This window comes from Symphodus melops (assembly GCF_947650265.1).
Source record: "Symphodus melops genome assembly, chromosome: 1".
Classification (NCBI taxonomy): Eukaryota; Metazoa; Chordata; class Actinopteri; order Labriformes; family Labridae; genus Symphodus; species Symphodus melops.
In genome coordinates, this window is record NC_136691.1 from 21,485,183 (window position 1) to 21,508,401 (window position 23,219).

Here is a 23,219-nt window from a genome sequence, read left to right on the forward strand (position 1 = left end):
ACAATTCTTACACTTACAATCTGGCATTAACTCGAAACAAAGGATGAGATAGATTCAATACAATTCAATGAACTTTATTTGTCCCCGGAGGGGATTCAAAGGCACAGAGCAGTAAATGACGGACAGTGCTGCTCTAAAACATACGATAAAGTGTCAAGATGTCAGTACAAACTTGAAATACAAAGAAGGTATACGTGGACAGTAATCTGATCAGATTTTAAACACAACAGCACTGAACTTTTTAAACTTGCGTGCATAGTATTTGCACCTTCTCTGTACAATCGTTACTTACCTTTAGTCAGAAACACATGCAACTTTTCTGTGCACTCTTTCCCTTTGGTAAAATGTTTTTGCAATATCTCAACCAACCTCATGCAAAGCTGTTGTACCTTGCTTGCATTATTATTACCATCAAAGTGGCCTTGATATTTGCCATACACAGTATATTGGAGCAGTCATAAGCCAATGTACATGTCATATTATGAACGGAGTTATCTTTGCTTGATAAGTGTCTTACCGTAAAACATTGAATCCATGTTGGTGTTCTGCTGGACGGAGTCAAAGATGGCCGCCAGCTCCTGGTCAGAAAGAAACTGGGACTGGAACTGTGACATCATTGGCTCGGCCTCTGGAACCATCCGCAGCGCCACGACAGCTCCCATCGCTCACCACTTCAGCTGGTCCTCAAAATGGTGCTTCACGGATTTCACCTTCACCTGTGGAGACACAGATTCAGCTGTTTAATATCAATGATGCCAAAAAGAGCAGGTTTAGCCTGTACTCTTTTCTATGTATAGAGAGCCAACATGAACCCACCATGAGCCATCTATTGGCATCATTTGGTAACGGCAAGAAAAAACTGCCTTTTAACAGGCAGAAAAACTTGAGTGAAACCTTCCTCATGGTGAGCAGCCAGTCACCTCGACTGTGTTGGACTTAAAGTGGACGATTCCGTGAAGCGGGAATCTTTACTCCGTCTACTACAGAGCTGAAACATCCTACTATAGAGTCCACATCATTATTAACTTTAAACTAAGGGGAATACCTGATGCATCAAGGCTAATCTATCTAAACACAGCAAAAATACACATTACACAACAATACAATAAATGAAAACATTTGACAGAACATTCAAAAACCCAAACAATAAATAAACAACACATGACAGAAACACAATGCATCCATGTTATAGGGGGAATCCAGCGTCCCTATAAACAGTCAATGTTCGAAGGCTGTCCTCAGGATCCCGGGTTGCTCCTCTGGGAATCATGAACTGCGAATAATCTTGGCAACTAACTGTCAAGGAAGGGAGTGTCCAAAGGAATGCCTGAACATCCTTTGGTAGCGCTAAAGTGCCAGTGGTACTCATAGACTCCCCCCCGTATCAGATGGAACATCTCATAGGACGTCTGCATTCCCACTTAAGGACAGATGAAGCGTCTGTCGGGAAACCCGGAAGCCCGCTGAGAATGGAAGGAGCGTACAGACGTCCCAACACTACCATCCAGCTCTTTGGGAAACCAGGCACCTTCAAGGTACAACACCCACCAATAAGAGGAAACGGGACACTACACCCAACACAAGAGAGAAATCCAAGAGTACCACGGACACTCCAACGCTCCCAAAGAGGAAGTCGAAGCACCCGGTAGAACACTCCTGACCTCAAAAGGAAGCTCTCAAGACTTCTTCACAGTCCTTTCATCCCAAAGAAGACGTTCACGCCGGACACGAACGAAGCCCACGAGACCTGCAAGAGAAACCCAGACACCCAGGGAGAGACTGCTTCCAGGATTCCCTGGAAAAAGCAACACATCAGTAGTGATCAAGTAATAATCCTGCATTCTTCACAACACTTTCCACAATTGTCCATCAGATACAGAGGAGCTGATTGTTGGAATAATTTACCCAGCTACATCAGAACCAGCATCAACTCGTTTATAAAAACTATGCATTTCCTGCGTGGCCAATTAATAGGCCATCATAAACATGTTAAATGCTTATGTTGTCCTCTTCCTACATTTACTCTTGCTGCATTTTCTTTTACATTTTGAGTAGGTTTTCTGGTTAGCTATATTATATTGGACTAGTTTAATAACTCGTTTCTGTGTTACCCCTCAATGAGCCCCTCTGGGTTTGATTTACTTCTCCAGCACATTTCTTTCAAAAGACATCTTTTTTTTTTTTTTAATATTAACTTAATCATACTGTCCCTTTTTTTTTCTTCATTTTTTGTTTTAAGTGCATGAAATAAATAAACGGCTCACTCCTTTGACCATTTTCAATTTTATGGTGTTTTTGTAACTTCTGTGTGGAGGACATTTAACTCTGGAAATAACACCAGTCTTACCATCACAGCACGGCTGGTCAGTGGCCCGTACGGCATCCACGTCAGCGAGTAGTCAGCAAAACCCTGAAACAACAGTGTGCCTTAATGTCTGTACACAACATTAACTTACACTGGTGCAGAACAGGCATCCTGAAGATACTCCCCTTGTGCTCCAGTAGTCCTCCAAAGCCGTCCTCCGGATCCACTGTGCAAGCTCTGCAGAGATTAGGCACCTTGACAGACACCCCCGTCAGATGGAGACAAGGTGCTGTGACACAGGCCGACACCATCAGGAGAGAGATTACCTACTCAGTCAGCTCACAACCGCTGATGCGAGAGAAAAAGAGGGGATGACAGTGTCCTTCAGGATAGGGAAACAGATAAGGGCCTCCACGCTGCCATATAGAGCAAGCCTCCCTCCTACTCCACAACATCATGGATGCCCTAGCTTCCTCTATCCTGCCGAACAACGCTAGCCTTCCCCTCCTGTCCTGGAGGAAGCTCACACCAACAGCCGCGATTGACCAAGCAAAGCACCTCCTCCCGAAGATGCTAGCAAGTGACATCAGCTCCTCGCCATGACCACCATATGTCAGGGTTCCCGCACCCCACAAAGCTGCACACAGTGAATCATCCCTCTGGCTCCATCTGTGTCGGACCCTGGGGGCTGGAAGCTCTGCAACACAGGACAAAAGCAACACGTCATTGTTAGAGATCAAGTAAGAACAGCTGCAGTTGATATATACTCCTACACATGCAGACAAAACTAATAAATACAAATAAAAACAGTGAATGCAGACAGAGCGATACATATCCCAAGCAAACACAAAAAACACAACCAAAAGCAGAAAACACTGCCAACAGGGGACAATACTAAAGAATCATATAAAAGGGAGATGGGAAGAAATAAAGTTCATAGTTTACACTTATGAGCTCTGTAAAATATAACCAAAGAAAAACACATCAACACAGACAACTTAAGCAAACACAGCCAACAATGGCATTCACTCCCTTTGTGTCACACCACACATTAATGCACAGGTGAGTGCAGGAGAGACTGCTTGGAAACGTTGCATCAAAATGGGAGATTCAAACAGTGCAGTGAGTCCCACACAGACTATAAGTGGGTGACTCCCACAGGGACGTTTATAGACACCCAAGTACATTAGCAAACCACATAGGAATGTTTTATGTTCTTTATTTGCAAAAAAAGATTCATATCCACTTGATGAAAACAACAATTAGATAACTATTTCACCATAAACAGGCAACAAAGGATCATAATGAGGAAGAGAAAAACATCAATGAGTATGGACAAGGATGAGGACAAAATAAACTTAAGAGTGAATAGTGAGTGAAAGCAGAGGGGGTGGAGAGACAAAGTTACAGCAGAAAAAGAAGTGCTCTTTTTAATTCACATGTTATTATTCATCAATGAAAGACTAACCTGATGCTTATTGTTCTTCTCATTAAAACGTCTAAATTCTACTTTTTAAACTTCTGGAATCATAAATGTGCAGCTGGACCTTACCTGCAGGGGACAGCTTCCGGCGGCATAGAAGGTCTGATTCAAAATGGCTGTTTATAAACGTTTCGTCGCGCATGCGCATTTCAAAATGTTTGTATGTTGCATTTAGGAACAATAGGAAATATAATACCTGACATGCTGTCCAAGAACAAGTAAAAGAAATAACTATGTACGGTAATTGTTCTTTATCAGATGAACGAAACTCAATGTTTCATAGTATTTGAAAACTTCAGATAAAACAAGGTTACTTTGTTTATATCCTATTTTGTTTAAATGTGGTTGTTAAAGTAGCTACTTTATTATTATTATTATTATTATTGTTATTGTTATTATTATTATTATTATTATTATTATTATTAGTGCTGTATGTTTGATGTTTTGATGATGATGTGTTGGTGTGTCAGTGTATTAAACTGTGTATTCCACCTTTTTTAATGTTATTTTACAGGGAATGCACCCCAAGTTGACATTCTCCTAAAGATCTAGTTGGAAACTATTGGCCTATCATTACAATTACTTCAATCTGCCATAAACGTAATCTGTTGTTGTAGTCCTTCACATAACTTGTATCAAACATAAAATTCCACAACAACCAACTACAAAGGTTAAGGTGCATTTTTGTATTGAGAGCAGTGGTTATAGTCTTTGTTTTTCCTTGTTGGACTTTAATGCAACCTCCTATGGTCCCGCCCCCTAATTAGATCAACCATTAAGCACCTGTGGCAACATGGCCACCTTGTCTGCCTGTTTGTTGCCACTTCCTTGCTGTGAGGCAGGTTATGCATTCAAATGATAAATTCAAGCTGGTTTTAAGTCATTTTGTAATTTGAAGTAACAGAGTTTAATTTGTTTTGAAGCTGTTCTCTCTGTCATGTCTACAGGTGTGTGGTTTGTTAAGATCTGTCTTAAATAGTATCATATCACTGTGTAGATATGGACATATTTCATAGAACCCATTTTGTCTCTTATATTGTAGTCTGTTTTCCTGCTGGTCCTGCACTTGAGGTGTGAAGACTTACCTGAAGTCTGGGTTACTATCCCCTCAATGTAAGTTTAATAATAATAATTAAACCTTTTCTTCTGCACCTCCTTTAGGATTGTAACTGTTCATGTTTCAAACAAATGCAATAGTTAATGTTTGTTCAGAAGTGTAGTTAATTCCTACTATGTATAGAGTCAGTAAATGCATTATCAGAGCGGAGTGTGTGATGCTGCTGTGAGACAGAGCGGGAGAAAGTGTTACAGTAAGTTGTTCTTATCTCTGCTTTGTTAGTAGTGTGGTCACGGCTGACATTGACCACTTATTGGCTTCTGTTAATACTCTGTCACCCATTAGTTAGATTGAATTCACAGGTGCTCACTGCTTATTTAACACTACAGTCATGTTTTGAGGGTTACATGTGGTGGCAGTTTAGCACTGGGAAGGTGTCTTTTTTTTTACTGCTGGTTTTGTTACATTCTAGTCTACTGTAATTTATCTTAAGCACTTCAGTTTTATCCTCATTTCCTTCACAAAGTAACTCAAGTTGGACTTACAATGTGCTAAAATGTTATCTATCTTTAAGCTTTTAAATAATGCTCAAATTTCCTTGGGGGATTCAGCACAAAAGTGAAAAATCTGTTTGTCAGTTAGTGGCGAGTAAGTTGCACTTCTTAAGCACAACCTTTGAAAGGCTGGCACCACTTACTCCCCCTCCCATTTTGCAACTTTTACATAACCTTTGATTGGAAGTGTTTTTAAAAATAACTCATTTTTGTTTTGAAACATTCGGGTGGTTTGGGCACCACTGCCCCCTTGTGGCTTGACATGGAAGCTGTCTTGGTTGGCGGCTCTTCTTTGCCAGCTATGGTATTTTCCAAGCTAGAGAAGCTTGAGTCCTTAAAGGCTCTAGGCTAGGATTCTATCAGACTCTTAAACCAGATCAGGAGCTTTTTAAATCTACATTTAAGTTTTTAACGTTTATATTTATTATTGTAGCGGTTTTATCATGTCTGGAGAGAGAGGAGTTTAGTAAATGTTGCAGAACTTAACAGACACTTTGCTGCTTTCAATCTGCTGAGAGAGAAATTTGATTTGCCCCAGTCAGACTTTTTTTGCTATCTGCAAATAAGACTGATTAATCCCATGAATCTTGTGTGACGATATGTCATAGTAGTTTCAACAATACGTTAATCAAGGTTATCTCCTGTTCAGGTTTATGAAGACCATGGGATCGACTGGAATGGGCCTCACAATCAGCATGGAGACACTGGCTTACATCTCATTTTCCTTATTTGCAATCTCCTGATGAGGCCATGATGAGGATTGTCCCAAAGCTCTTATAGTGAACGGAGGATTGAGGAGAGAGGAGGCAGATCTGAGGAAGGATGACTGAGGAGATGCGACTTCACAGAAGTCTTTTTACTGACAGACACGCCCCCTTCTTGTATATCACTCATTGATTGGACACTGCAGCAGAATCAGACTTTTAAACAGATTAATAAACGGCTGTGAGTTTGTACAGAGTCCGTCTGTGATGAGCTGGGATTAAAAAGAGTCTGGCATGGAGATTAACAACCAAATATGATGCTTTATAACTTCTATAAATCAATGCATGTTTCATTTTCTGTTTATGATCTCTCAGATTGAATGTCTGATGATTGTCTGATCCATAAGACTGTTTGAATGTCTAATGATGATGGCAGTTTGCTGAAGATGGAGTCTGTCAGTCACAAACATGTTTTACATTCTCACTTGTTTATCTTCATAGTTTAATCATTTAGATCCTAATTTAATCCTTTTCAGCACTCCTGAGACATAAATGTGTATATAAAATACATAGTTCATTATCATTTAGGCTAGGCTAATTCAAAACTGTTTAATAATGAATAATTTCCTCCTTCCTCTCTCCTCGACTTTGTTTCCTTCGTGCATCTCTGGTGGGCGGGACTAAGACGCAAGTGGAGGAGACAACTCGGAGGACACTCGACGCAAATAAGGGAACTGAGATGCAGGGACGGTGTTTGTTCCTGAGATTCAGATGGCTCGGGAGCTCTCAGATGAAGAAGTTGCCATTTTGCCAGTTTCAGGTGTTTCTATAAATGATGCAATTATAGATCATATTTGGAGACTGATGTCTTAACCAGGCTTTTGTATTGTATTAAACATGTGCAAATGTCATTTATGAATTAGTTAACTGGATTTGTTAATAAAAATCTGAAATGTTTTTTTTTAATACAAATAAAAGATTGCTCTCAATAAGCACCTCTGATGCAGCTGGAATGAGATGGTCAGGCTCACCTTCAAATAGCAGAGTTTGGCCCACTCATAAGTACCAACAGAGAAGGGGTGAAAAACAGACAATTCACTTTAAAATACATGACATTAACCTGAATAGAAACACATTTACCAAGATTCATTCTGAACCCAAGCTGGAGTTCTGATATTGTCAGAAAGTATCACATCACTCCCTGTCCAACAGCAGCATCACCTATAAAAATAAATACTGTATACTGGTAATAACACACTGGAAACAAGCTGTTATGCCGACAGCATGCACAGCCAATGCAGATGATCACATACTGATTACTATCAGCCAAATGACCTGATGGGAGCAGGAAACCACTAATACCATTCCATATAAGGCATATCATTGATATTTAATGTAACAGAATATATATGAACTCTATTCTACTAAGGTATAATGAAGTGGACACTCCTGTTGCTGTTTATTGAAGGAGAGGAGTGCCCGTTCCCTGTCCTCCTCACTGTCTGAGTCCATTTGCTCTCTGCCTTTATAAAATCACTAAAGATTGTTACTGAGAATCAACTTTCCTTCCAGGAATAATCAGCTGTTTCCTGTTTCCAGCTCTCAGGCGCTCTCCTCCGCGCGTGATCACTCAGGACGTCACAGAGCGCGAGCCGCTCCCCATTCCTGAGCAGGTGCAGGTGATTGGCGCAGTGAGACCTGAGAACTAGTGAGAACTATGAACTCGGACTAAACTCTGTACCAGGAAACCTGACATTTTAGACTGGGTGCGTGCCGAAGGGAGAGTCCGGGATTATTATAAAGGGTTTCTTTCTTTAAAGGACTTTAATGGATCATGAATCAGGATTCAACAAACTGTTTCCCTTTTTTTAAATCCTGGCCCAGAATGAGTCTCTGTGATTGATGACCGCACATCATGGAGATCCAAAAGAGGTTGTCTGCGTGTTGGGAGAATTGTCTGGCATGTTTTAAAAAACCGGACCGATCCAATGGAGAAGGAGGAGAGAGCAGGCGTGTCGATAAATCTGCCATAGTTATAGAAAACCCAGGTGCTGTTTCAACACCAGCACCGGAGTCTCCTTCAGATATAGGGTTCCGGTCGTTTCCAGCGGGGAGATCCGACGTGTATTATGTGGCTCTGTATGATTATGCCGCTCGGACCGGGGAGGACCTGAGCTTCAACGCGGGGGACAAGTTAGAGGCTCTCAATAAAAGCGCTGGAGAGTGGTGGTTTGCAAAAGCTCTGACCGGGATCTCAGCCTCCAAAGAGGGATACATCCCCGCTAATTATGTGGCTCCTGTGGAGAGCGTCGATGCTGAACCGTAAGTGTAATCCCAATACTTTTAGTTGACCGTTTCTGTCCCATTTATGGATGCAGCCAATAGACTGCGGGGAAAAGTAATGACTAACTGTCCATGAGAGTCCATCTCTTTTATTAAACCTTTTTTTTCAGTCTCTATCTGTTTTGCCAACGCAGATAAATATTTGAGTTATCTTGTCACTTTGAGATCGCTTTCACATATTTCACTGTGCTTTGTCAAGACAACTAAAGCCAGTCAAATGTTGTGTGGTAACTATCAGCCACAAGGTTGTAAATGACTAATAGGCCGACCGTCCAGTCTAATTCTGCACTATGAGCTGAGAGTTAATAACAGGACAGTGGAAAAAGCATCCTGTGGTGCAGCGCAGTTTTACTTTGATGCTATCTTTAAAGTAAAGCTGAATGTCTGCTGTGTCAGCTTCAACTTGCATATTGACCGGAGTGATGAATAAAAACATTTAACCACAGGATGTTGACCTGCTAGGAGGACTGAAGACTGGTGTTATCACCTCTGGTCAAACCTATTTGATATTGTGTACAGACTGCCAAATTTTACCCACAATGCACTGCCTTTTGGTTCACTTCTCTCGTTCTTTCTCAGGTGTGAAAAGCACCCTTTAGGTTAATGTAATGATGAACTTTATTCAGACTTTGAGTGAGTATTACGATTTTATGAGAATCAATCTCAGAACATTTTAAAAGTTTCTCAACATTTCTAAAACATAGTTTCTACATCCCTTTCTCTTTATTTAAGATTCCATACTTCTCTTAATCACCTGATTTAAACATAATTTTTTTTAAATAATGAATATTTACAATCCGTAACTGAAAGATGCTACCTCATCAACCTTGAACATTTCGCCTGGGCAGGTAAATCACTGTAAATCTGTAAACATTTGCATGTCGAGCAGACTGAAGCTCGAGTTAATGATTATCTTTGACCAGGAAATATCTGCTCACACTGGTTAATGATTCCCACCAAGGGAATTCTCAAAGACACTGAATCGTCAGCAGTGCATAAAAAAGAGCCTTTGTTGATATTTTACGAACAATGGCATTGATTGAATGTTTAATTATTATGACTGAAACTAGTCTGGCTACAAACTCCACACGTGGCCTCATGTTCCATTTTTCAATGACCCATAAAATATCTTTAAATGATGAGAACGTAAAGGTCTTGACTAAGTCAGGTTCCCTTTAAAAAACATTGTTTTCTTTAAGACGAGTTGTAAAAGTAACGTCATGGATTTGTGCTGCATTCTCAGCCGGACCAGCATGTCAGACCTGTTCCTGCTCAGCTGTGCTCTGGTTTTTCCCGTTTGGTCTCAGACACAAGAATGGTTTTGATCCCCCAGATCTTTTGTGTCATGGTTTCTATGAATCGCAAACTTGCTGGTCATGATGGGAGAGATAGGAAATAATTAGTTTCATAACGCATGACGTCAGGCTCTTTATCTCGTGCGGATCTGGAGGACAATAAACCAGAATCACAGTTTGGAAAGTTACAGATTTCATGTTTCCTTCCTTTGGACTTCTGCTCATTAGTGTGAAACTGAGCATTTCCTCATCGTGCCACATGTACCCATCATGATCATTGACTGAAAGACTTCTGATTTAAACTAACAGACCACTGAATTTCGTCTCACTTTGATCACAGTCAGACCAGCTGGCTCAGGGGATTTTGTGGAATTAAAACCTGTAAAAAGGGTCAGAAAATGGGACCGAAAAGTTCTCACAGCTGAGACAACAGATGAAGACAGCCTGCATGGATTTAAACTCAACTGAAAGATGAAGAGACAACCGTCTGACTCATGTCATTCAACAGTTTGACACCAAAACAGATTAGCATACTGATCCAATCAGGATGGGTTGAGAAATTTAAAAATCTTTTGATTCACATGGCGACAAACGTTACAAAATGCTGATGCGATCATCCGATCATCTGAATGCTTTCGGGCGTTCTGTAAGGGTGTATTCACACCTACCTTGTTTAGTTCACTTGAAACACCCAAACCCTGGTGCGGAGCTTTTGAGTAGGTGTGAATACAAACCATCGAACTCGGGTGCGCACCAAACAGCCGGACCCAGACCCAGTCGAAGAGGTGCACTCGGTTCGCTTCCACACTGGTACGATTTGATTTAGGTGTGAAAGTGACCAGACGGGCTCTCGTTGCCTCGCGCGTTAAGGGAAATAATTATTTGGTTAGCAGCACAGTGTTGTTGTTTGCTTCTATCGACTACTTCTTTGTTATAAAATACAGAGGTAATCTTCGGTCTATCTTTCAGACACTTTCACTGGTGTTTCATTGCTCTGTTCTTTTTTTTTTATCCAATACGTTTAAATCACTCGGACCACAAACAAAACAGCAGCTACAGCAACGTTTTCCTGGCACTTCACTTCTTGTTATTTTCCCCGCAGCAGTCTGACCCTCCTCTTCCCTGAGCCATTGATAACCTCTGCCGTATTCCTCATAACACCGCTTAATTTCCCACACATAGGCTGGCATTTTTTACACAATGGAATATTTTAGTTCCTATACTAAACGAATGTAACTGTTGCTCAAAATGTTCAATACCATACCTTTTGTATTTGGTTCGGACCAAAGAAGGGAACTGAAGGACTTTCCTGGAGTGATTACACCCTCAAACTTCTATTGATAACCCAGGTCTTTATAAACTTCAGTCTATAAAACACCCTGCCTTTGTTTGAGACATCTGTCAACACCAGAAGGTAGAGATCTGAAAGACCAGCAGATAGTAAATTTACATCAGAGAATATTTAAAGGGGGACAAAATTGGGATATCAATGGTCTTACTTTGTTAGATAGCCTGTCCTTACCAACTTCCCCAACCTGCTGCACCGTGTGGGAGAGAGGGAGACGCCCTTGTTAATGTAGTTTGATCCAAACTTATCAACTGTGAATGCAAAGGGGTCTTAAACTGAGACCGGCCTTTATTTCTCTGACAACAACAGGGTACTTAAAGGGACTGGGGGTACGCCCTAAAATGTTTGCCAGCCACAGATCTGAGAGATAGAGACAGACAACCACCCACATTCGCATTCAAACCTACAGGTAATTTAGCAGAACATGCAGACTCCACACAGAGGTTTCTGACCAAAGGGCATTGCAGCTCCATCATCACCTAATTCATTTCTTAATCAAACACAATTTGATTGGGTATAGGTTAATGTGTTATATAGCGTGTTAGGGGAATTAATGAGCCATTCACTTAATTTACTATGAACAACAAAGTGAACCTCTGAGCCGCACTGTTGATTTATTTATTTATCATTTAAAACACAGACTGACAAGCTCTTTGCTCTCCTTCTAATTTGCAGGTGGTATTTCCCCGAAACTAAAAGGCTGGATGCAGAGAAGATGCTGCTGGCAGAAGGAAATATACAAGGAGCATTTCTCATCAGAAACTGTGAAAGTCAGAAAGGAGAGCTCTCCCTCTCAGGTAAGCTGAGACCAAAAGCTATGACGGCAACTTTAAGGTCACATATTCTCCTCCTCTTCAACCACTTTAAATAAGTCTCCGAGCTCCCAAAAACATATGTGTCAAGTGTCTTGTTCTAAATAATAATAATATATTTTATTTAAGGGCGCCTTTCATGACACTCAAGGTCACCTTACAGAAAAAAATAAATCCAATCTTATGTATTTAATCATGTCTATAAATGTCTATTTCAGCTCTGCTCAAAACAGGCTGTTTCTGTGTCTGTAGCTTTAAATATGTAAATGAGGTGTCTGACCACGCCCCCTCTCATAAAAGACTCGGGTGTCTCGGGCTTTCTCGCTCCTTGTCCTATTGTTTACGGTGAGAAGGCAGATTCAGAGGGCAGAACAAACACCTAGCTGTGGGAGTGTCACCCACCTGGGGGAGGGGCTACTGCCCTTTGTGATGTCATGAAGGGAAAATCTCCAAACGGTCTGCTTGAACACATTTTTAGAAAAGTGGAGCAGGCAGAAGACAGAGAGGATGGACTAATTTGGGAGTATGTAGACAGAATAAGGAGACATTAGTGTTAGGTTAACATGGTAAAGTCCATTTTGTACAATATTTGACCTTTAAGTTCTCCTTTGAAACTAAAGCCTCATCTAAGGGAATAATAAGTATTTGTTAATTTATCTATGAGAATTACATAATCATTATACAGTACATGCTGGATAGTACAACACAAACTTGAAGGTATAAAGCAACACTTGGATTTTCATAGCCAGTGTCTTATAGTTGCTAATGTCAACAAAGTTCAGATGGACACAGAGAGTTATTGGGGGTTAGGGTTTTGTGTCTGTGGTTTAATAATCATAATATTTATTACTTGCAAATGGAAAAAAAGACGTTTCATGAATAGAAATGTCTCAAATGTTTGAAAGGATCATAAAGAAGTTCAAACAGGAACTCATGTTTTTTTTTTTAATTAAAGGAGTAATCTGCGGGCCATCAATCGTGGTTAGTGTGCACACCCTGAGGGCTGAGGCTAAAGTCCTCCAAGCAGACGGCCAGGGTTCAGATCTGACCTCTTGCTCCTTTCCTGCACGTCTTTCCCCACTGTCTCGCCCTGACTTCTGACTCCACGCTGTCCTATCTCTAAAATAATGGAATAAAAGCTCCACCTCCCTTGAGTCAATGCTCATGCAGGTTGCCATGTCGACGACACTCAAGCTTCAGTGAAAAGCATCTCCAATATTGATGCTAGTTTGAACATGTTTCCAGTCGTGGAGATTATCAGAAACATGCAGAAGCCTGTTAGGTTGGGTACAATCACTTCAATCTGTACTTCTCTACCACACGAACAAACACTTCCATACACTGTGGGCAGTGTTGAGTTTCTCACCCGGGCCTTCAGTTATGGTTTCAAGGTCAACCAGTTACATAAAAATTCTCTGCTCCCATAAATGTACTGTCCTACTCTTTTCGCAAGAGGCCCAGAATTCATAAACAAAACCACGTGTGTGAAGATCGTTCAATCATTGGATAAAAAGGTTTAGGGCGGGGTAAAGCCGTAATCGCAAGATGAAAGTAAACAATCATGGAGAACGTGCATGCTGCACTCACTGTCCTGGTATTAAACATTTTAGCAACAATTTCATCCTTTAAGTACAGGTGCAAAAATATTTAATTGTGTAAAAAATGTAGATCTATGTGTGGGCAATCAACCGGTGTTATGATGGATGTGGACGAGGTTATAAATGAAGTATGTGGCGCAGGGGAGAGGAGGAGGATCAGACTGCTGCTGTTCTGAGTGATTTAAATGTTTTGGATAATAAAAGAACAGAGATATTGAAACACCAGTGAAAGTGTCTGAATGATAGACTAAATATTACCTCCGTGTCTTATATCAAAGAAGTAGGCAAACAAACAAGAACACTGTGCTGCTAACCAAACAATTATTTCCCTTAATGCGCGAGGCTACGGGAGCCTGTTATGTCCAAAAAGCCGTAGGATTTTTAGAGCTGGGTCGGACTGAGGTCTGGTTGCTTTCACACCTCAAACGAACCGTACCAGGGTTCGTTTGGAAGCGAACCGAGACCACCTCTTCGGCTGGGTCTGGGTCCGGCTGTTTGGTGCGCACCTGAGTTCGATGGTTTGTATTCACACCTACTCAAAAGGTCCGCACCAGGGTTTGAGTTCGTTTCAAGCGAACCAAACAAGTTAGGTGTGAATACACCATTAATCTTCGTTGACACGTCCTTTGAGTCCTTTCCACAATGATTCTATCCAGGGTCATTCATTCGAGCCAGCCGTTCACATTGTGGGTGTGATTGACAAATGAGTTAGCTTAGCACACTGAAACTGTGCAATGAGCTCAAACAAATGAAGTGTTCCCACCTTACACTACCTTACACACAAAAGATACAATCATTAGTTGCATGATTAAAAATTAATGGAATCTAGCCATGGCTCTTGTGTAAGAGTCGTTCAGACTTGTTTTGAGTTGATTGTTGTTGGTTTTGTTTTTTTTGGCCTTTTTGCCTTTATTGATAGGACAGTGGATAGAGTCGGAAACAGTGAGAGAGTGGGGAGAGACATGCGGGAAAGTGGCCACAGGCCGGACGCGAACCCGGGCCGCCCGCGCGAGGAGCAAAGCCTCGCAACATGGTGCGCGCGCGCTGCCGCTGCGCTATCGGCGCCACCTGTTGGTTTTGTTTTTTGTTGTCTTTCTTTCTACATGTGTAAAACATCCATCCTACCACGTCCCGGACTGATTATGAGATGCACTGTATGTTTTGTATAGTTCTATTGAAAATTCAATAAAAAGAATTATATATAAAAAAAAAAATGAATCATGTCAACAAGACGTAATGCAATTGTTTGTTTGCTTTAGCTAAAAACATAAGGCCCAGTGAACATTAAGGAAAACTAACTTACACGCTTCTTGACTGATCACTGCCTGTTTACTCATTTTCAGTGCTTGACAATGGGAAGGTGAAGCATTACAAGCTGAAAAAACTGAACAACGGTCACTACTTTGTATCCAAGACGAGATCCTTTCAGACACTAAAAGAGTTAGTGGAACATTACTCCAAACAGTCCGATGGCCTCTGTGTGCGTCTGGGACAACCATGCGAAAAGGTAAATGCATAAAGTTGATCTTAATTCTGTTGTGTTCTTCTTTCTAGTCATTCTTTTCCATTGTCCTCTCAGTAAACAATGACTCCTCCTGTCTATGTAGATGGAGGCTCCTCAGACTCACGGTCTGTCATACAACACTGTGGACCAATGGGAGATCGATCGCAAGTCCATCAAGCTGCTGAGGAAGCTGGGAGCCGGTCAGTTTGGAGAAGTGTTTGAAGGCCTTTGGAACGACACCACAGCGGTCGCAGTCAAGACCCTCAAATCTGGTACGCTCTGCTTCCTTTTCTATGACTGTAGGAGTCGACTCTGAAAAACCTTTCAGGAATACACACAGATCAAATGATCATGATTTGATCACCTTGTTGGCTGTATGTTAAATATCAGAGCTACAGCCTTTTACAGTCTTGGCGACTTGTGTTCTCTTGACTTGCTTGTCTGTTGCTATCAGCGACTGCTCCCGGCTTTTTCAGTGGAATAAAACATTTTGTCTTGTTTAGTGCACAGAAAAGAAATAATAATTGGACCCAGGTAAGTGCCCTGAAGTGTCTTTGCCATCATTTGTTTTTGTTACAAATGAATAAATCATTTTTTTAGCTGTTGAGGGACACGGTGTCTCCTTTCTTTTTCTGCAGTAGAAGTAGCTGTCTGTCCTAGTTTCTTTAGTGAGTTAAAGGAGAAATATACATATTCTCCTAAACATTACAGTAAGCTGTCTCCCCCCCTCCTCCCCAGAGACAATGCTTACGCAGGTCACCATGTGGTGGACACTGTAGCTTCAGTGTTTAGCCAGCTCTGGTCTGTAAACCTTTCTGTGTTCTAACCCCTCTTTATTTTTCATAAGGTTCTGAAATGTTTGCATTTTATTATAAGATAAGTCACATTAATGAACAAAGAAATCTGTTTATTGTTCTGTAAGTCTTTAATGTCCCATCTGACGAGGTAAAGGACCTGGACAGTCAGCATGAACATGAAAGTTTTCTTGTATAACCAGCGTGAAACAAAACAACAACAACTGTAATACTTCACCAAACCAAGATGTCCAAACCAACCAATATCTTCACACTGAAAAACAGTTATATTCAAGTTCCACTCCTAACATACCATCCCTGCACACTTTTTTTCAGGTACCATGGATCCCGAGGACTTCCTGAGAGAGGCCCAGATCATGAAGAGGCTGCGGCACGCCAAGCTGATCCAGCTGTACGCCGTGTGCACCTTGGAGGAGCCCATCTACATCATCACTGAACTGATGAACAATGGCAGCCTGCTGGAGTACCTGCAGAGTAAAATAACTCTCTTTTGTCTACTCATGTGATTGTGGTGTGCTTTATAATGGGATCAGAGTCCAGGGCTACTGTTCTGTGAAAACAATTCACCCTGCTGTGCCAAAGATCAGATGACTGTAACGAGTTATCAGAGCAATAAGACCAGTTAATATCCTGTAGTTATAAAACAAAACTTTGTCCCCACATCATGAATTTTACTTCCTGGTCATCTTGGCCTCTGATGGAGGGTTTGTCATGGGGCTGTTATATTTGGGGCATTTTCAGACTTTGAGTATTTGGTGTAGATTTAGATGAAGAAGGAAAACTGCAGGTCGGACTCTGAGTTTGACTCAGATCTCACTGGTGTGTCTGATGTGCTACAGCTAGTCCAGTTTGATCTGTTTGCATCAGGTCAGAATGAATGACAGAAACAGATTGTGTTTGATGCTCTGGCTGTCTAGTTAGTTCACTGATTTGTCTGCTTGTTAGCGCAGTCAGCTGTTGGCACTGCAGGGCCACGATTAACAACTCATTTTACAACAACTAAATTTTATAACCAGGGTCGTTTCATTTAAACGGCTTATTCTAAATGTCTGACAGCATTAGAGGAAGGATCTCTACAGAGATGGATCTTTTAAATTGAGCTTCAAGAACACAACACTTGCAGGCGAGCCATCTAGCTGAGTGGTTTTGTTGCATAAATTCAAAAAAGGAGAAAAATGCTACACAAACAAAACCAACACTGGAAGACATCCAGCAGTTTATCTCCTCTGTTACTGTCATGTGACTGTTTATTACAAGAACTCAATCAAGCTTTGTTTCAGAGAAGGCTGTGTGCGGCGAGGAGAAATACAGACGTAAACAATCAGCTGTGTTACAGTCAATGGTTTAAACACGGCAGAGTTTTGTTTGCCGATGTAACACGGGAAATGACGATTCTTTCAACCAATCAGCGGACTGCAGTGTTTAGCTCCACCTTTTCTGGTCGACTCCACATTCTTGGCACCCCAACAGAAGGGTCCCAAAAAGTGGGACGGTACGGATCGGTTATTTGGGAATCTTTCCCGGGATTAGTCTATGGAAACGCAGGAAAAAATGCTCGCCGTACCGAGACGAAACGAGCCGGACCGCTCGGTGGAAACGGGGCTTAAAGGCCCCAAAAATAAGAACACGGAGGTCGCTCGAATAATGTGTCCGCGACAAAGCCGCTTTTTGAGTTATTGTGTGTTAAAGGAGTAAAACAGTTTGTCCAAACTAACCACTGAAGCTGGTCACACAACCCAAATAAAGACAACAACGTCAGGTAGACGACTCCTGTGTTCACACAGCTGCTGTTCCTGGGGGAAATGTAGCGTCACTTTCATTTAGGGTGACGGTCACTCCGAGGAACGCTCAAGTGGAATAATGCCCTCCGCTCAGTGTGGAGACACATGTTCACAATAATCCATCATCATACATTCGAACATCCAGCTGGTATTTAGAGTTCACTCGTGTGGCGTTTAACATGTAATCGAGCTTTTGATCATGAACAGCTGTCTGCATAGTTCAAACTCATGGTTTGACTGATGACGTGCCTCTCTACCTTGATTTCAGAGGATAAGGGCGCCTCGCTGAGGATCCATGACCAGATCGAGATGGCTGCTCAGGTGGCGTCAGGCATGGCCTTCCTGGAGTTACAGAACTACATCCACAGAGACCTCGCAGCCAGGAACGTGCTGGTGGGAGAAAACAACATCTGCAAGGTGGCTGACTTCGGCCTCGCCCGGGTCTTCATGGTGGGTTTGTCTTAGTCTTACTGCTCTGATCACAGAGAAATAAAAGCACACTACACTCCAGGAAATGAAAATCTAATCCAACGACACCTGTACTCGCTGCCTTGAAGTGTAACTAAAGCAAACCCTCATTCTCTACTAATTACACTGTTGTCATTTACTGGCATGTACTGCTGAGTCATCTGAAACGTCTGCTGACACCTGGGCCTCCCTGCCTGCCAACACTGCCCGTCTTATGTAACTCTGTTAGTTATTCTTCACTTCCCTTTGTTTGCTTCAAATCAGTGGTTCTCAACTGGTGGGCCGGGACCCAAAAGTGGGTCTCAGAGGTTTTCAGGGGGTCGTGAGCATGTGCCTGGAAAAGAAAACCTGACGTTAAACAGTTTGTTGAGCCCTTTTTTTTTTTTTTTTTTTTTAAACGTTAATTTGTTAAGTTTCTAGTTTCGTCAGATGTTTTGCACCGACTGAGGTACAAAGCATTTGTACGCCTGCATTCTTCAAATAGTTCACCTCTCCTCGGCTTCTTGCGTCCTTGAAGAAAATTGTACAACATGTATGCAGTAAAAAGAAACAGGAAACGCTTGACGTTGAACGTCCCGGAACAATAAATCAAACAAGCAGATAACCTCGAGCTGCAGCGAGGTGCTCACCTTAACTAGCAGAGGAATGAGGATATAAACACAGCACTGATAATACAGAAGCTAATCTAAATGCAAGGAGACAAACTTGTTTCAGATCACGTACTGTAACGGTAGCAGGTGGCTTTTCTTGCTCTAAGTGTGACTGCGGCTGGTTTTGAATGTAAAGCTGCAAACGTGTGACTCTTGACTCAAAGTCTGAGTAAAGAATCTGAAGTGAAGTAAAAACTGCTGGCGTGGGCTTTGTTGTGTTTTAGAAGGAGAACGAGAACGTGTATGAAGCCAAAGAAGGATCTAAAATCCCCGTGAAGTGGACGGCTCCTGAGGCCCTGCACGACAACAAGTTCAGCATCAAATCTGACGTTTGGTCCTTTGGGATTCTGCTGCACGAGATCATGACGTTTGGACAGATGCCATACCTGGGTGAGACTTTGATCAACCTCGTTGTTACCTGAACGACCGTTCTTTGATCGATCGAGTCACACATAGAGGACGTCTGAAACGCTCTCTAACTTATTCTGTTTTTCATCGAAGTGGCTCATTGGTATTAAACATTATGGAGTTACTTGGGTAGAAAGAGGCTGTAAGGTCATTCTTCAGAATAAATGTCCCTCATAAAGTTCATCCACCAAATATGCAACATCATTCTTTTGATATGCTTTTTCATTTTTATCAAACCAGCCTCTCTCGTTTGTAGATGTGCTGTGATCAGGCGTATTTGCCTCCATGGTGCAAACTGTCGTGATCTATCAGAGCAAGGCCGACATGTTCAGTAACTCGTTTAGTCTGCAGACATTTTAAAGTTCAATTTAAATGCATCATATGACCAAACTATTTTGTGGTCCTTCCAGCCATGACAAACTACCAGGTGGTGCAGAGGGTCAGTCAGGGCTACAGGATGCCCTGCCCCCCCGGCTGCCCCAAAGTCATGCACAACATCATGATGGACTGTTGGAAAGAGGACGAGCAGGACCGGCCCACGTTCGAGACCCTGCAGTGGAAGCTGGAGGACTTCTTTGACCAGGATGTGTCCTCGTACGATGATGCTAACCGATACTGAGCTGTGACTTAAAGGAAAGATGATAACAGCCATCGAAATCACCCGAATCCAATCATGCACATACACTGATCTTTTTTAAGAAGCTGCAAATTGAAGTGTCATTTTAATCATCATCAGTCATTTAAAGGATGATCTGCATGTGATTGGATGCTTTAGCTGCAGTGAAGAAGCATTTTTCCTTTTTTTTTTTCTTTTTTTAAATAGTTACAACACTCCTGGCTTTGCTTCGTTGTGAAAACTGAGCACATTCTCAGACTGCCTGTGTATGTGTCTCATCTGGACTGGAACAGGCCTCTTTCAGCAGAGACGTAAAGCTGCTATCCGTCCATCTCGACCAACCGGCTCGTCCTGCACGCCACATAGCTCACATTCTTTCCACCGTCTACCTGCAGGGCTTTTTACTGGAGGAGGGAAGATACCTGAAAGGACGAGTGAGTCAGGGTTACCTCCAAGTTGTTTGCTTTCTGTTTTAGACCGTGAGACAGAGTGATTGACAGGACCGATTATCTGAGCTCAATCACTTCTGTTTGTAACTGAACACATGCAGAGCAACGTGACTGTTTGGCTGCCGCCGACAGGCTGCATTATACGTTTAACAAACGTGGTTTCACTGCAGAGTCGTGACCACGCCCTCCATGACATCATCAAGTACTTCACTTTTAGCTTTTAGCTTAGTGTTAAAATAAAAATCTGCCACTTACAAAAAGACAGATTTTCCTCTGCAGGGAAATAAAATCCCGCACAAATGTTGAAATCATGTCCTCAAATGACCAAGTTTGTGCTCTGAAACGGATCATTCCTGCCCGTAAATATCACACAAAACTGAGATAAGATTTACGCCTAAAATGATTGTTAAAATCCTCAAGTCATTTAGCTTCATGCTGCTATTTAGCAGAGCTAAGGCTAGCTGTGTGATAACAGGTTTTGATACGATGAACCTCAAACTGTGTTTCATAACATTTTATCCAGACTTGCACTTATTTGAACTTTCATCGTCGGTAACTTTAGTTAAAACGTTCGCAGGTAGGTGATGGACACAGTTTGTGAATTACTTTTTTTTCCACAGAAAGGAACCAGGGCCCGGCGTTATTAGATTATTTATTTTATTAAAGGACTCGGGGTTTCTACAAATAAATATCCCTTTGAAGGATTCAAACTGTCCTGTCTGTGATTGCACGTGTCGTTTGAACTGAAGCTGGTGGCTTCAGCCAGCTGCGCATGTAAAGAAAACAATAATCATATCGAGCGTCTCTGGAATTTATCTTTTTAACTCTGTTCCAGTCAAGGTCCCAGATTGTTGCATTTGTAAGGGGGGGGGGCAATACTTGGGAATTACATTATGACACACAAGAGTCCACTCGTCGCCCACTGTTGTGGGGTACTTTAAGTTCAATGCATTGTTAATTTTATTCATGTTGAAATGACAATATAATGACTGACCAATGTGACTTTGTGCTTAAACTTCCCAAAGCACGTTTTTTATTTGGATGATTTTAGTCCAAAGCTGCACAGCTCTTTAAGTCTGGACCTGCTCTTCTTGTCTTTCGACCCTGAACCTCCCTGCAGAGAAGTTGATGCACAGAGACATCTTTCACAAAAGAAAGACTCGGCAGGCTCTCTGAAGCAGACACAGCCCTCTCAGTGGAACAGAAACGACGAGGAAAGAGATTTCACATTTGTTGCATGAAGTCTAAAGACGTTATAAAAGAGAAGTCCAGCTCATTCTGTCTTGATGCAGTCACACTGCTCTGATGATTTGAATGTTGTTAATTGTATATTATTACCATGGAAGTGTTTATACGTAATTTTACATAATTATTCTGTATGCATAATATAATAAAATGAATTGTTCTATGATCTTGGTTTATTTATTGCCTCTAAGAACAGTTGACATTATCCTTATCCTAACCCACCAAAACCAGACTCCCCAGAGGCAACAAAAAAACAGAACAGTGATGCACAAGGTAAGTTCAAAGTGGAGATGATTATACAACGTGCACGTTCTTAAAGGTCACATATTATGCAAACTCCACTTCACCGTGTTTCTCTATTACTAACGTGTCTCTAGTCTCTCCCTCCTCTGAGTCTGCCCTCTTACAGTAAACAAAAGGACCCGAGCCCTTCCAGAGAGGGGGCGTGGTTTAAGACAGTCACGTCGGGTCTGTCATGTAAATTATTCATAAAGACTTACGGGAGTAGGAGTATACTAGACCCCTCCTACAGAGATACTTGAACCCGCTAAACACACTATAGAGAAACCGGTAATAAAGACATATCTTCACTGCTGAATCGTTAAAGCTCTCCACAAACGTTCACGTTTTAGGACGTTTAAATCATTTGTTGATGTGATTAGATATATTTTAACCCAAAGATGCTAAGGTGCACTACATGGAAAAACACTGTAGATGTTCATGAGTCACAATCCAACAGCACGAAACCAAACACAGGGAGGATCCTTTAACCTGTAATCCTCATTGTCTGTCGTTACAAAGCATCCTCTCGTTTAGCAGTACTTATCATGACTCACACTTTTATTTCAAATCATTGATTTAAACCTGCTCCTTTTAAAGGAGGCAACACTATGAAGGGATTAAAACAACTGACTGAAAATTGTTTAAAGAGTTAAATTCACAGAATATCCCAAAGATACGCACAGTTGATAATTTTCAAGACTTCTAATAACTTGTTTTTCTGCACACTCTTGCTAAGCAACACCAATTTATTACAAACAATCCCAACAATGCATCCCCTCTGAACCAAATGTGATTTTGATTTTGTATTTTCACTTTGTCGTCCTCTGTCTTACCGAAAAACGTCCTGTTGTTCAAAAAGCCTTTTTTCTCTAAAGCCTGAAAGAAACGTCATTGTTGGCTCGTTCCGGTAGTATTTTTATTTTCATTGTGTCTACTTTAAACTTTGCTCTCTTTATATTAACAACAGTGTCGTGTTAGCCAGTTTTCAACTGACGTGTTAATGCATGACACAGTAATACATTCAAATCATAAACCATACAGTAGGTAAACAGCACACGTGAATTTCCCCTTGTTGGCCACACGGTGGTGCTGACACTCTAGTTTACACTCATTTCAGTCTCATCTCTTAAAGCTGACAATGAAACTAAAACCTTCTTTCACAGTTCAACATCGGCCCTTTCTCTGTAACTCTAAAACCCTAAAATATAATAATAATAATAATAATAATAATTACTAGTATAATCTGAAATCTCCTCCTGACAAAGACTGAATAATAATAATAATAATAATAATAATAATAATAATAATAATGATAATAATGATAACAATAATAATAATAATAATAATTTAAACATTTGGATAAATTTCTAACTGGAACAAGGAAAATGAAGCACATTACTCCTGTATGCTCTGACTCCCTATAACATCTAGACTAGAATTTAAAATCCTTCTTCTCACTTACAAAGCTCTAAATGTTCAGTCACCATCTTATCTTAAAGAGC

At 41.3% G+C, this 23,219-nt stretch overlaps 1 protein-coding gene and 1 long non-coding RNA gene across 2 annotated transcripts; one reads left to right on the forward strand and one right to left on the reverse strand.

Moving 5' to 3' along the window:
• Positions 1 to 1,146: 1,146 nt before the first annotated feature.
• Positions 1,147 to 3,916, reverse strand: LOC306834642. The gene is made up of 3 exons (XR_013780515.1): positions 3,858 to 3,916; positions 2,348 to 2,993; positions 1,147 to 1,795 (listed from the first exon to the last, which is right to left on the reverse strand). It is a non-coding gene; the product is annotated as an uncharacterized lncRNA (long non-coding RNA).
• Positions 3,917 to 7,680: 3,764 nt separating this feature from the next.
• On the forward strand, positions 7,681 to 21,474 carry frk (fyn-related Src family tyrosine kinase). Its single transcript, XM_079339024.1, has 8 exons — positions 7,681 to 8,425; positions 11,765 to 11,886; positions 14,843 to 15,006; positions 15,107 to 15,275; positions 16,134 to 16,292; positions 17,868 to 18,049; positions 18,942 to 19,107; positions 19,536 to 21,474. Exons 1-8 carry the CDS (start codon positions 8,019 to 8,021, stop codon positions 19,742 to 19,744), a joined length of 1,578 nt encoding a protein of 525 aa, XP_079195150.1. The 5' UTR covers positions 7,681 to 8,018; the 3' UTR covers positions 19,745 to 21,474.
• The last annotated feature ends 1,745 nt before the right edge of the window (positions 21,475 to 23,219 follow it).